Source organism: Apteryx rowi, unplaced genomic scaffold (assembly GCF_003343035.1).
Source record: "Apteryx rowi isolate R43461 unplaced genomic scaffold, aptRow1 scaffold_550, whole genome shotgun sequence".
Taxonomy (NCBI): domain Eukaryota; kingdom Metazoa; phylum Chordata; class Aves; order Apterygiformes; family Apterygidae; genus Apteryx; species Apteryx rowi.
Genome location: NW_020450817.1, coordinates 206,713 through 222,122, shown reverse-complemented (window position 1 = coordinate 222,122; position 15,410 = coordinate 206,713). Strand labels below are relative to the sequence as shown.

Here is a 15,410-nt window from a genome sequence, read left to right as displayed (position 1 = left end):
CACATCAGGCTGACAGTGCGTTCTGTGTTTATTGCATAATCACTGGGATGGAGACAAGCTGAGAAGATGCAAAGCCCAGAGCAGAAACTGGAGTTCTCAGCTTCCCTACGTGACAGGCATGTAATACAGACCTGGAAAACCATGGTGCCCAAAATTTCAGAATACAGTCCAAGATGCAAATAGGGCTGAAGTTCTAGTGAAAGTAGGAGCTGTTTGAGACAGTACCTTGTGCAGAGTCTGCAATTTAGACTGGCTTTGTCATCTGGGAACTTGAGGGGGAGAAATCTCTTGCCAGATTCATCAGTTCTGGCTCTTATAAGGCTCATTCCAACTCAGATTATAAATGGTCACAAAGTACGGTTAAAGGAACTGTGCAAATGTGAAAGGAAAGTTTAACATCAGTGTTTTCTGTCCTCCCCCCCCCCCCACACTACAATTTGGATTCCATCTTCCTGTCTCAGAGTATCCAGCAACTAAAGTATTTCACTGGTATCTACTTTTTTTCCCAATAGTTATTTGGTAAAGCCTTATATATGTTTTCACTGTTCTGTTAATGGAAAGTGATTGGTAGAGTGGGCTTTTGTTATACCCAGTGCCTTGCCAGTACTGATCTTTCAGGAGAGTAATTTGCTGCATAGCTGTTTAATCTTTCCTAAACTGGTGTAATAAATTCATCTTTTTCAGACAATACAAGAAGTGCAGCCTGATGTAGTTGTGGTGGAACTATGCCAGTACAGAGTTTCTATGTTAAAGATGGATGAAAAGACATTACTAAAAGAAGCCAAAGAAATAAATCTGGAAAAACTTCAACAAGCTATAAAGCAGGTATGATTTCCGCAGTGAGAATTAAAGGTTTGTATTAAGAAGTAATTTATCAAATTACAACCAGAAACAGTGTTCCTGCCAGCTGTCAACCTAACAGTTTTCATCCGGGGAGAGTGCAGTTAGAGTGGCAAAGTTAGGTTTGGTATTTTGCTTTTAGTTTCGTTATGGAAGGCTTCTGTTCCACAGTAGGGTTGTCTGGGCAGTCATTGACTGCCTCAAGACTCTTCATGGGTTTAACAGTTGCTCTATTTGCAGGACACAAGTTTAGCTTTGTAATTGTAATGTTCCACTAATACATTTAAACATGAATATAATCCCCAGGATTTGTATCTGTATCACAGCTATTTAAGGAGCATTTGACTTTGGTATTGTTTGTGGTGATCTGTTGAGTTGCATTCCTTCTTCATCTTAGTGCGTTGCTCTTCTGTGTGTGTTCTTTTTTTTTTAATTCCACTCTACTTCTCTTCCCAGTAGTTTGTTATTGACAATAGACCTTGGGAGGTTTTTGAAAAATTTGGGCAGAGTGGCTAACTATTTGGTTTGTAACTGGTTTGGCAATCTGTCCGTGTTTGGATGTGTGTGCAAAACATGACTCTTGTCCTGTATTTTCAGTTTCACGCAGTTAGCTTGTATTTGAGTAATTTTAAACTAAGCACAGTGAGATGATACAAAGTTGATCTTAAAATGATAATGGATGTTTAATTAGAATGGCAGCATCTGGTCAGTAGTCATAAGTGTGTTTCCAGAGTTCAGCTGAATGAACAAATTCAGTTGTTCATATTTTCATTGTGTGGTGCAGGCGCATCATCACAGTTACTTATTTTGTTGATGTCATTGGGGAATTTCCAGGATTGCAGCCCTAGTAAGAGCATAACCTACATCCGTGTGTGGAAGCACGTGCAGTGGCTAGAGGCTAGTCTATTTTGTGTGTGTATATATACACAGTTTCCCAATACAGTCTTTGACTCATATGGTTAAGCAATAATGAACCTTCCCAGTTTTCTTTATTTATGTCCTATCAAAGAATAGAACATCGCAAAACATTTGAATATTGCATTAATTATTGTATACATCTATTTGTTTTAGGTAAGGTGGTTTGTTTTGATGCATGTAGCCAAAGAAATTAATCTTCTCAGAAACCTATGCAGTGTAATTGGGGGTTCTGACCTGATAAACAGGCACATAAGCTTTCTTTTTATATCAATACTAAATGCAACAGTTCTTGCTTTACTACTCTGGGGCAGAAGGTCAGTGAAAATCAAATAGAAAACTTATTCCTCTGTGAGGAAAATTCACGTTGGCAGTTTTGTAGTGTAGTTGGCAGTTTCTGCTGGGACTTGGAGTGATTATCTGTGCAGCCACTAGGCAGCGCAGCTTGTGCTGGCTCCAAAACCAGAGAATAATAAGACTTCTTTCTACTGCTTACAGCTCAATCTTACTTTCCTTTGTCACCAGGAATAATGCAAATAATAACTTGGACATCCTGCTTTTTAAATAATATATTTTTCTATGTATAATCCCAACAATAAAACAGAGCAATCCCTCTCCCCTTGATTCGGCAGCAGTGTGGTTTATACAGGTGTAGGGAAAAGCAGGAAAAACACTCCATGAACTGTCTCACACTGAATTATAGTGTCTTTATTCTTCTCCTAGTAGAAATCAAATCAGCCACTGAGTTGCTCCATCCTCCTAGATGCTTCAGTTGCGCGCTCTCATTTCACATTGATCAAATAAGCACTCAGGTCCAAAAGTTGCACCAAAAGTCAAAACTGCATATAATCCTGTACTATAAAACTAGAAAAAGAAAAGTCTCTTTTGTACTTGCTTGTGTAAATCTTAAGCAGTTAAGTTATATTTTATTACTCTTAATTGAAGCTGGAAACTGAGCTATTAATAGAAAATTATTACACACTTGCAATGGATCATTAGTATTCACAGCTTATCCAGCATTATTACAGGTTAAAAATAGCCTTCTTCCAGCTCCTCCTTTGCTTTGAAACCTGTGCAGTGGTTTACAAAGAGCTGTCCATTAAGCAGGGCAACCCAGAGCGGACTGGAATCTGGCTCAAATGAGGATTACCTGAAGGTGCGCTGTAACAATTGGCTTAAACCAAACTGGTAAGACTGGTTTTGTCTTCTCCTCTGCCTTTGTCTTTCCACTGTCCCTTCTGTGTCTGCACCAGAGCTCGCATGGCCATGTGGCAGTCTGAATAGGGCTTGCTTTTTAGCTGGGTCATGTCCCTATGTGGCTGTATGATTGCTGGTCCTGACACAAAGGAGGAGGTGGGAAACCTTGTCCTCAGGGAGAGGAGAAAGTTGGCTGGTAGCAGCAAAATGTTAGCTCAATCTCTTTCCCCCCCACCCCCTTAGGATGAAGTTACCTGTGTAAAAATATACAGTAGTGATCTTTCTAGCCAGTGAAAAAGCTCTCATTTTGCACAGCATAATGCAGCTCTCCATGTTCAGGTAACCTACAGTATATCCGTTTTATTTAACAGATAATTGTGTGAATTGTTAGAGGAAAGGTATCTCCACACGGACTGCAGGTTGCAGTCACGTGCTGTCTTCACTTGCAGTATGAAGGCAAACTTCTCTAGTGTGTTTGCAAGTAGTAGGAAAACCAGTTCCAGGCTGCGAGGCTGTCTGTACAAGACTGTCCATGACAATTAGTCTTTCTGAAAGAAGAAATCCAGGGGACTGTAATATATTGCCTGTGTATATCCCCAGTTCCACAGTTACGGTGTTGGATTTGTAACTTGTTACACAGTTGGAGGATTAGTTGCAAGCCCCCCTCCCCAGACTATGTTCCCATACACAGCATAAGGATGGCTGTGCTGAGTCTAGTGGGAGACTTGGCTGCTCCAGAAGCCCTCTGGCAGTGGCTAGTAACAAATGCTTAGGGAAGAGTAGAAGCATTTGTGGTCATACTTTGGCCTGATACTCCTCTCTTCTTCCACCCTTTTTACTGCATCCATACTAGCCACGACATCCTGTATACTCTGTCTTCATTAGTCATCCTTTTCAGAGCTTGATGAGTGTTTAATATAGTTAATCTCCTCTCATACATTTCTCTATACATTTTCTAGTTCAAATATGTTGTCTTCAAGACACAAGTCCATCAGAGATTGTACAGTAGCACACTGTTTCTAACTCGTTCCTTTTCTGATAATCCCTATCATTCTTCTTGCTTTCTGACTGCTGTTAAACACTGAGTTGACGAACTCAGTATTCCACATTCTCTCTCCTGCGTGCCAGTAGCTCTGCGTTATGTTACATGTGCAGTCAAGTTTGTCTTTTCACACGTGCATGGCTTTGTTTATGGCTGTTGCATCTAACCTGAGAATTTATTGCCAGTCACTCGGGGTTTAATTCTCTTTTGTAGTCAGCTTTCCTTTTTCTGACACTGAATAATGTTGTATTGATAATAACCTCCTGTGGTATTTTGCTCCCATCAATACTGCTGTGCTGTGCTCTTTATCCCCCAACACTTTGTCTGGTCAGTTGTTGCTGTTTGCTGCTACGTACTGCTGCTTGTCACTTCTAATCTCCTTGATGTTGAGCAAATATGGGAGGCACTGAGTTTTATGCAGGGTTAAGAGCACAAATGACTCGGACATGCTTCAAAGTTGCATCCATTTGATACTCAGCAGGATGAATCTTTCTTCACTGTGTAAAAAATCCAAACCTCAAACACATCCAGTCCTGAAGGGGCAGAACCCCACAGATGACCTCAGACTGCATTATCTTAGTTTTCTTCTCTTTGTGGGGATCTTTTCTGAACCTTTGGAAACCCTTGTCCTCAGGGCTTTTGAACTGAATCTCAAGAATGCTGAAAACTGCTTCTCATTGTCCTCTTCCTCATCTCTCCCCAGGAGCACTGTGCCCTGTCTTTCTGCTTAGCATGTTCATTTGATGGCTTCCTACTCCTGTTTGTCATTCAGTTGTTCTTGCAACATGCCCTGCTTGCTGTTTTGTGGCATGGTGAAGCACTCAATTGGCTTTGGAGATAGCACCTCTCTTTTGCCAGTTCTCATCCTCAATGATTCTGCAGTTCACTTAACTGCAGAAAACTTGTGACCCCCTTTGGAGGGGTCCCGCAAGCATCAGAGCTGGCACTGGGTGCATTGTTTGAGCATGGCTTTGGGAGGGAGGAAGGGGACTGGCACCTTCCTGTGATAACTTCAGGCAGTTACATTAACTTGAGCGATCCCCTCTAACCTCATCTTCAGTCACATGAAGCAGCTGATCCAGCAGAGAACCTTTGGGGAAGGAGGGGGGGGGGGACGGGACTGCCCCTTGTGGCAGTAGTGTGGACTGATGCCAAATTGCAGGAGATGCCTAACTAGGACTTGGTTTGCCCCTGGAGGTAAGTAACACTCGGCCACTGAGTCTCAGCAGTTCTTAAGGACTGGTTCAGGAAGAGCCAGAACTGGACTGAGAACAGAAGTAACAGCACTGAGTGGATTTGTGTGAGAGTTGTTTTTTCATTTCTTTAAGAAGAATAAAAAAAGAGAAATTTTAGAGAAGCGTAGGTAAGACTCCCCTCCTCCCCCCCTTTTTTTTTAAGTGGGGGTCTCAGCCTCTGTCCTTTGCACAAGGAGGAGTCTTCAATGTGCTTGTGGGAGTGAGTCATACCCAAGACTGACAGTTTTCCTAAGGTTTCATGTGCTGAAGTCATGCACAGCAAATTCTTGCACAAGGCTGGGTGCTCTGTTTCTGCAACTGCTAACTCAACTAGTGCTCTGTACAGTGTTTCCCTGGGATTGTGGGAGTGTTTATGACTAGACCACTAGATATTTCCCTTTCAGTATCCCTATAATGTGGAATTCAGTGTACATTCAGTGGAATGTACTCTTATATTCTGGCCTCTTTTCCAATCAGGGAGGTTAAGAAAAAGTAAATGTGCAGTATGAGCTATTTTACCATTCAGTTATTCAGACACTTCCTTCAAGCAGGTGGAATAAACATAGGAAGAAAAGCAGCCAGTCTTGCTGGCCTTCCCTGTTGTGCATTTTTGTTGAAAGGGAAAATACACTGATTATACACTGAAGTGAAAAGCCACTTTATAAATGATAGAAGCTGAAATAAAAGGTCTGTATTCATCACTGAATTGGCTCCAAAGGGTAGCTTCAGTATTTCTTCTTCACCAAGGTAATTAACATTTTTATGATTGTGAACAGTGCATTCTTCTCAGAAATCCAAACAGCTTATTGGATTTTTTAATGTTTTTCTTCCTTTTCCACTAGAATGGAGTCATGTCTGGATTGATGCAAATGCTTCTTCTGAAAGTGTCTGCTCACATCACAGAACAGCTGGGAATGGCCCCAGGCGGAGAATTCAGGGAGGCTTTCAAAGAGGTGAGGACTTGAAATGGTTCTTTGAGGTCACATTACTGGCCTTTGACTCCCAGAGTCAAACTAAATAAAGCCATTTGTTAGTTACTGGAAAAAGAGTACTCTGCTGGTATTTGCACTGAAGCCTATGAGGTAAGAGTTATCTTTAACTTCAAAGTATACTCAATGCTGCAGAGGTTTGTAGCCCTGAGTGATGCAAAGACAGCTCCAAAAAGGCTTTAAATGTTAAGGTTTTATCCTGATGATATGTTAATGGCATGTGTTTTAGTTTTAATAATAAAATTTACTTTTTTTTATTCTTGTTGAATAACTCTTGTCAGATAGTGAAATCATAACAGTAAGACCACCAACAGAAACTGAGGGGTCTAGCTATTTGTTTTGGATAGAGTTCTTTCTCTTTAACTACTCAATTTTTGTGGTCATCCGCCCCATGCCTACACAAGCTGATGTCTTTGTCTAGCTTTTGAGATACCCAGGTAAATTAAATCAAACAAATGCCCCCAAACATGCACTGAGTTTCACTGTCTTGCACTTCTTCCGGCAAAGGATTGGAGAGTTGTTTTGTTTTCAATCTGTCATGAGGGCAACACTGTCCTGTTTACCAGATCACAGTTTGCTGATCTACACCCATATGTTCCAAGGTGAAGAGTGACAGACTTTATTGAAAAATATTTCTCTCTTTTATGTTGAAGTCCAGGTGAAATCAAAACAAAGTCATAGCTGGTAAAGAAAATTTGTGCTTGTCAGCAGTTCTTTTCTTTTTCACTTCTTAAAACTTGAAGGGTTTTTTGTTTTGTTTTTTTACTTAAAACAAACAAGGTGGGTTAAAGTAAGATTTGATAGTATCTGCTTGAAGACTTACTGTTTCAGGGCACTTTGTAATCTCTCTTTTTAGATTTTTTTGTAATCTATTAATAAGCTAAATGTTAAGCTATGCTTTTGGATTTGCTTGAGTAATTTTGTGAGGATATGTAAAACTGACCATCAGTCCTTGGAAGATACAATTTAAGTAATATGAATGTCTAACTTCCTAAATAATTTTAGTTGTCAGTGATACATGATAGAATTATTCACCTCATCTAATTTAAGTTGTTTAGAAGTTAAGTGTTTAGTCTGTCTCGATAATCAATTGGAGGCACCAATATGCACTTCTAGGGAGCTATCTAGTAGTGGCTTTCTTCCTTTGCTGCTTCTCCTCCTCCATTGAGTGTACCAGCATACTGGACAGCTACTTAGTTTTAATGACGGGTATGCAAATGCATCCAGCCCCTGGAATTGATTCATGGAGCAAATGATAATTTTTTTTTTTTTTTTTTAAGATAACCTTTGAAAGGCTCATCTTTTATCATCCTGATTTGTGTATATTTCTCTGAACTGAATACTTGTGTTCTTAATTGGATCAAGTGACTATGTGGTAATGAAAACTTTGTATATCAATCCTGGTCCCACCATTGGTGTTGTCAGGATTTCAACCTGGGGAAACCATCTTTGGCATTAATGAGATCTAATACATTCATCCAAAAAGATTGTTTGGGGAAGCAGAATATCTCACTGGTCTTAGTACTATCTGTTCTTTTAACGTGCCCTTTTGTCTTACTGCCAGCTGTGGTATTAGGAAGTAAATAGTAGCTGGACTTCTACTATGAGTTAAAGCCACTTTTGTTGTTGTCTGAAAATACTGAAAGGCTATTTCCACTGTATATATCTGCCTTCCAGAATGTATCTTTCTGGATTGTCTAAATTAGCCGCTAGTAGCGAAATTTTAAATGGTGGAACACACCATAGCTGCCAAAGACTGTGGAATAATTCTGTGCATTTATCCATAATAAAAATGTTTCAAGGCCCATTTTCCTGAGCATTCCGGACCAGACTTTTTTTTCCCCCCAAAAAACAGAGTTAAAATAATACCAGCTCTATCTCCTTCTAAAATGGTTGCTTGAAATTTTTTACAACTAATATTTAACAAGGCGTTTTCTAGTACTGTAATATAGCTTTGGTTGACAAATATTTTAGCAAAATCTCACCTGACATTGCAGTGTGGTATCTGGCGTTAGTCTTTGTTTCATAAGCTCCTTCAGCTATGAATTTATTGTATCATCACAAACGGTTTGACAGGTTTGTGATCCTGACAAATCCTAGTTAAAAGCCAAATGATCAAAGTCATTTTACTTGGGACTTTATTCAGATCTGGATAGGTATTCAGCCCCATCTGTTCACCTGAAGTAGTCGCAAACAGGAGCTTTCTATTTAGGTAACAGTAAAATAAAAGAGGGTGGCATTACAGTTTATGGTTTTATTATAAATCTACTACAACTCATGGCTGATGTATTCCTTTATGAAGTGGTATATTGAAAAAGTTATTCACTGCCAAGCCAAGAACTTTCTTGATGTTGAATTATAACACTACTTTGCTGCCTTTTTTTTTTTTTTTTTTTTTCTTTAAGATACCTTGGATAACATAAGACAAACATTCTCTTTACAGCACTATACACTGTCAGGTTATGTGAAATGTTGCATGGTAACTTGTATCTTCTCTTTCAGGCTAGTAAAGTACCTTTCTGTAAATTTCATCTTGGAGACAGACCCATCCCTGTTACTTTTAAGAGAGCAATTGCTGCACTTTCTTTCTGGCAAAAAGTCAAGCTTGCTTGGGGCCTTTGCTTCTTGTCTGACCCAATCAGGTATGAATACATATCCCATCTGATTATCAAGGGTGAATTCTTCAGCTCTTCAGTTTGACTTTAGTAGGTGCTGAAAGTTCTCATTACGCAACCTGATGTAATGAACCCTTAAGTCAGTAAGGATAAATATACAAACTACCCTCTAAATAATCATATTTTTAAAAAGGCTGGTATTCTGATCCTGTTCCTCCCTTTTTTTATTATTTTTTTGATTCAGTGCTTCCAGGTTGTGGATGATATTTGTGAAGTCAGGGATTCAGTGCTGGAGGATCCCTAGCTTTACTCAAACAACCCCCCCCCCCTTTTTTTTCTTCAGTTTATGCTGAACAGAAAATCTTTCCCGCTACCAGCGTGTAGATTTTCTACATGGAGGAGAGTAGGACTTCCCTGTGCTAACATATACTTCACGAAGGTTTCCAAAGGACTTGGGCCTACTGTGCTAAGTCACATCTGGATCAGGGCAGCTTGAGAACCGAATCAACATCATCTGCTGTCTGAGCAGATTTTTGGAACAAGAGAAAACATTTAAAGTTTGTGGGCAACGTGTGACTTGATGAATACTGCCTTTATAAAGGGGTATTGTTAAGAACTCCTGCCTTATGGTAATACTTCTCAGACAGTTATTGTCTTGCTCAGTTTGGTTTCCTCTGCCCTTCAGAGAAAACATTGTGCCAAGTTTGTTTCCTTTCTGCTTCTGGCCCAAGTAAGTGTGAGAACTTGGACTGAGTGAGAGAATATATGCCCAGCTGTCCTCCTAAATTCCTTGTGTTCCTAGCAGGCTTGCAGTGGTGGTAGGTTTGCCAGAAACTCGTTGCCAATACACGTTCCCTGAATCTCAGTGCCTGCCTTGTTGCCTGTGACTGGAGCTATGCATAGCTCAAGTGAACAAGGTCAATTTTTCAGGCGTTTAAAATTGGGCCAAGACTCAAACTATAGTAGGAGCAATCAAGCCTGCCTTGATGCAGTTTTAGCTTTTATTTATTGTTGTTTCCTGTAAATGCTTGCTATTACATTTAGCTATAAAATGAGTTTAAACCTTTTTCAATCTATTAACTGCAGTTCATGTGCAAAATAAGCTTTATTACTTGTCTAATACAAGGATGAAACTATTTGCAGATTTAGGGGAGGAGGGGTAGGCACTGGAGGGTGTATTTCTCTGCAACTTTTCCCATTCCTTCACTTATCCTGAGAAGATTTTGGTTTTCAACTGCAATATTAACCTATAATCATGACAGATGAATGCTAGCTTCCCACACAGATGAACTTCAAATTTGGATGTAATAACATCTAAATTGTTGTCATACAATTGATTGATCTGTGAAATTTATGATTTTACGAATAATGTGGGTAGGAGTGAAAAAGGAAAGATGGTTATAATAAGGAGGGGGGGGTGTATTGTGTAGACGTGATCACTGAGCCATCAGTAAGTGGCTCTACTGAAAAGGGAGTAATAATTCAACATCAAATTTGTCGATTTGGTGTTTGGGTGATTTGTTGAAAGCTAAGAATGTGTTTTTCCTTTTGGCTGTCCCTGTTTCCATTTGTAGTGTGCTTTTGATCTCAGAAGCTGAGTAAAGAAAGCATATGGTAGGATCATTCTTCAGTAGACAGTAATGCAAAACCACTTATTTGTTGCTACAAACTATGACTGTACCATAACCCTGGGAACAAACAGAAGGTTAACAGCACCTGTAAAAGATATAGAAGCTCATTATATTTGTTCCTGCATTTCTTACCCTCCTTATTCCCTGCTCATCTCACATTCTCCTGTTCAAGGAATTAAAAATGTATAACTTTGACTTCCCTGCTGAAGACCCATGATTAATGCAAGAAACCTGCAGAACTCTTTCTGTCTCCTCAGACTGCCTCCATGCAGTGTGTGTGTGGTGGTGGGGGGGGTTGTTTGTTTCTTAAATACAGCTTCTTTGGGTGATCAGATCCACTTCCTCAGGAGTGGTCTACGTTGCCTCTTTTAAGCTTATTAATATACAATGAGAAGTAGGGAGCTGTGATTACTTCTTTTGAATCCCTGTGCTTTTGCTCAGTTTACTTGTTAGCTTTCAAACTGGGAAGGGTGAAAATCCATTCAGTTGAACTGCCTAAAGGCAAGTGACCTCTCTTGTCTTTTCCTTTCCCTGACTTCAGAGGCATTGTTAAGTATCCAGTTTTACAGGTTTAGGGAGATTGTTTTCATTTTGGAGAGGAGAACTGTATAGCATATATTTACCTGTATAACATGAATGACCCCTTAAAGTTCCTGGGTTTTTGTCAGTCTGTCTCTTTTGGACTTTAAAATCATTAAATAGTTACTGAGAAAACTTATTTTTGTTTCAGTAAAGATGATGTGGAGAAATGCAAACAGAAGGATTTATTGGAGCAGATGATGGCAGAAATGATTGGAGAATTTCCTGATCTTCATCGAACAATTGTCTCGGAACGAGATATTTACTTGACCTACATGTTGAAGCAAGCAGCAAAGCAGATAGAACTACCTCGAGCTTCAGAAAGTAATTGTTTTATAGTAGATACCGTAACCAGCAAGGTGTTCTTAGTGGGACACTCCACAATTTCAGTTCTTCTCAGGAAATCTGGAATTTTCTGTGGGTTTATTTTATAGACAGATGCCACATGTCCCAGAAGATTACAGTGCTTAAAAGAAAAAAATATAGTGGTGGTGGTGTTCTATTACAATGACCTCTTCTAGAAGTAAAGAATTTTTGTAGAGGAATGAACTCTGAATCATGATCTCTTTCTCATTGTGCTATTTAAAACTGGGAAATACTAATTAGCCTGACAAATTTTGAAAAAGGCAGGTGTCTGGTATTACAGCACAGCATGGGGCAGTCTAGGTTTATGTTGCCTATCTCGCTTCCCCCCTCTTATCTCACCAAATTCACTGTCACCAACAGCTGCTCAGGAACATATTTCCTGTTAAACTAATTGCCTCTATTTGCAGTGTTCTTCATATCTTGCTTCGTGTTATAAATTGGGCTGCTAGAAACCCTGATGACATAACATATATAGACTCTGCATATTTCAGTGAGGTATGGGCATACGGGGTAGTTGTATTTGTCTGGTCTTTGAAAGCATTTTGCCCTTATGTGTGGTCTGCATGCCCTTGGGATATATAAGCATACCAAGGTATGGGTTACTCTTTATTTGCTGTTTCAAGAAGATACTGTTTGTAATCACTTCAGTGCAAAACTTCTGGCACAGTCTTGTGATTTGAAAAAAAGCTTAAGAGTGGGGATATTGCACCTGTATTCTTGCATCTCTCTTGTCTAGTTTTACCTCAGTGCCACCATCATAAGGTTTGTCAGAATACATAGTATCTCCTGTTAGCCCAGCTGGTACAGCTGAAAAAGGCACACGTGCATTCAGTCACATTGTCCAAAAAGACTACCTTCTTAGAAAATATAGGATAAGTCTCTGGATAACTGGTTTAGTGGATGCCTGTAGAACTGGAAGGGGCTTATATGCATTTGAAGGATTTAAAATAGAAGATGGGACCACAAAAAATAAGAATGCAAGGAGCAACCTGACTGATAGTCCTGTGTTTCAATCTCCTGATAAATAAGAGACGATCCCAGAGATGGCTTTGTTTAGAAGCTGTGCATATATACATACATAAAATCTGCTCCAGGTACTCATGCTTATGAAAGGCAAAAAGAAAAAAAATGCCCAGTAGTATACTGAAGATTTGTAATATAAGACCAAATCCCACAATTGCAATGAGCAGAAATAGAGCAGCAGCAGCATTGTCCAAATCCTTTGCTATTTTAGGGACCTAATCAGGGGAAATTCCTAGTTACCCTTTGCAGTACTGTAACATACTTTTGGTCTGATTTAGTCCTTAACTAGGTCTGATTTATTCTGAGGCTTGGCCTCTGACTTTCTGCTTGGGGAACTCTTCCAAAGAGCTTGCACATGAAACTTTCACATTTAGTTTTTCATTCTATCCTTACCCACATAGAATATTCTGAGAGAGGGATAAAGCTGCTTCAGGGACTGTTTCAGATCAGTCTGTTTAAACATGATTGGTAATAGCCTTGAATTCTGCCCATGAGCAGATAGGGTAGGATAAGAGTAGAGACTGGAGCTGATGTGATGAACTGGGGACAGCCCGTTCTGCTGAGACACTGTGGTCTGCCTCTCCTGCAGTGGTAACTGGTTTAGAGAAGCCCTAAAGCAGGCTGAGAAAAGGCAAGTTCAAAGAAAAACCTTTCCTTTTTCACTTTGCTGAAAATATGTATAATAGTTTTAGATGCTTTTAATAGTTTTGTTTCACTTCATGGCAGGGGAACTGCTTTCCAAATTTTTTGTTTCACTATGAAAATTGGGGGTTGGTATTTAAAGCAAGATAGTGGATTGACAGACGCTTTCTGTCAGACATTCTGAATTGTCTCTTAAACATATTTTCTCACTTTTATATATTTATGTATATATCTATTTTTCTTGCCCCCCCTCCAACCAGAATACTTGTAATTATTGTTATTTAGTACAAAGAAAATTTTATGTGAATTACTTTTATTCTGGCAGAAATTACTTTTTTTTTCATTGGGGGAGTGGTGATCCCAAAACTTGCAGGAACATTTTGACTTCTAGTGGGCTCTGTGGAATTTCGATCCTAGATTGGAGGTGAGGATGAGAGCTGGCACATGTTAGAGTGGTCTAATGTGGACTTTCTAGCCTGCTGCTGCACACAAGGTATCGGTTTTGCTGCTACTTGCTGAGGCAAAGTTGCACTAGCAAATGAAACAGGGCCAGGTGTGGTCTCAAGCACTGTTTCCAATTGTTTGTTCTGCTTATTTGTTAGCCTGTGTCTTGGCACAATTTTGATGCGTGCCATCTACCACTGTCCAGGGCTGTGCAGACTGTTCAGGAGACAGCAAAGACCAGGGCTGTTCCCAATAAGCAGTACGGAAGCCGAACTCATGTAGGGTAGGAAAGAAAGGAATTTAGCTGTAAAGCTCTACTGAGCCGCTCACCCTGAGGCTGGAGTACAAGTCCTGGTCCATTTTGTGTACTAGAACAAACATTTCCTGCAAATCCAAACATCGCAGTGAATTCGTTCAGACTTGGAACACGAGAGGCAGTAGGAGAAATAAGTATTAACTTTTACTATGTAACGTTAAATTTTAATGTATAGTGTTACGAGTACCTGCCTCTTGGAAAATTCTGCTTTGTAATCTCACACGTTGCCTTTATAGCTTGCAATTAGTTCTTTTACTGATGTGTTCCTTTTTCTCCGTCTCTCTCTTTAGCTGAACCTAGACAATACATCCCATCTGTTGTAGTTGGTGTTGTTGGGATGGGTCATGTACCTGGAATTGAAAAGAACTGGAACTCTGACTTAAACATCCAGGAAATAATGAGGTAAGTTATCCTTTCCTATGTGGTGAGGTTGCCAGCTCCCCTTGCTGAAAGTTGGCAATGATTTTTTGTTTGTTTGTCACAGCTTAAAGAGACATTGCTACTGTCATCCCTGCCCCATCAGCTTGCTGACTTGCTGGGTAATGCTTGAAGATCGTGCTTGCAGTAAAAGAAAAGGAACTGTCAAAGGGGAAAAAAAAGTAAATAGTTGGATATCCAGGCTAATTATGAGAAAATAGCGTTGTCTAGAAAGAAAATGTCTCAATCCATGTCTGAGGCTTTTAAAATCAGAATTCAAGTGAGCCTTGTAGGAGGTGGCAGAGGCAAAAACAGGCTTCACTCCAGCTTAGGTAAATAGAAACTGTTGATTTCAAAGCTTTTATAGTGTCAGGGCACTGATGGCTCTGGGAAGCATAAAATCACAGTTGCTCATAATTTATTTTTCACTGTATATGTAAATAATATGATCTTTTAAAGCTTATGCTTAATTATGGGATGATTTAAGCCACGTATGTGGAGAACTCTTGCTTAAAAGTACCTACAAAAATAGATGTGGTGTCTGCTTTATAGAAAGGGGAATTGAAGAACCAAAATGTTCAGACTGTGTATATTCTATAAAGCCACAAGGGTCAGGACTTTCGAAGTGTAGGAAAAATTATAAGACAAGGTGGTGAGAGTGGTCTGCAGTGGGTTTAGGATAACAGAGCCTTTCAAAAATTAACACTTCATTATATTACATCTATTTAGTGTGTTATATAAGCACCTCATGGAATGCTCCCATTTCATAAGAGGCTCTGAATTACAGGGGGAAAAAAGCTATAGCCTCATTAAACAGAGTATTTAGGCATCTAAGATATGATTTAGAGGGAGTTTTGGTATCTGGATCCAAGAATGCAATGTGCAGAAGCTCTGTCTAACTGTTTAGAAGTCTGCTTTTCCAGCAAATGTTTCCTAGGCATCCGGAAAACTGCCTCCCTCTTGGATGTTCTGAGCAGCCTCTCAAATGGCCTGCAAAATGGGGTTTCCGAAATCCCTGTAATTGTATGGTTAATGTTGGTTGCACCATTGACATTATAGAATTGAATGGCCCAAAGCCTGACTGCTTGCCTTTATGTTTACATACAGGATCATTTCCAAAGTTCAGGCTCTTTGACCTGATTGTCTTTACCATACCAGT

The 15,410-nt window shown here is 39.7% G+C and overlaps 1 protein-coding gene across 2 annotated transcripts in view; it reads left to right on the top strand.

The window, feature by feature from the left end:
* The window catches only part of TRABD (TraB domain containing), a 28,516-nt gene that overhangs the window by 8,187 nt on the left and 4,919 nt on the right, over positions 1–15,410 (top strand). For both annotated transcript variants that reach the window (XM_026081513.1, XM_026081514.1), the window contains 5 exons: positions 685–825; positions 6,072–6,182; positions 8,721–8,860; positions 11,195–11,367; positions 14,125–14,236. In XM_026081513.1, coding sequence (XP_025937298.1) covers positions 685–825; positions 6,072–6,182; positions 8,721–8,860; positions 11,195–11,367; positions 14,125–14,236 — 677 coding nt within the window. The remainder of the gene's footprint in view (positions 1–684; positions 826–6,071; positions 6,183–8,720; positions 8,861–11,194; positions 11,368–14,124; positions 14,237–15,410) is intronic.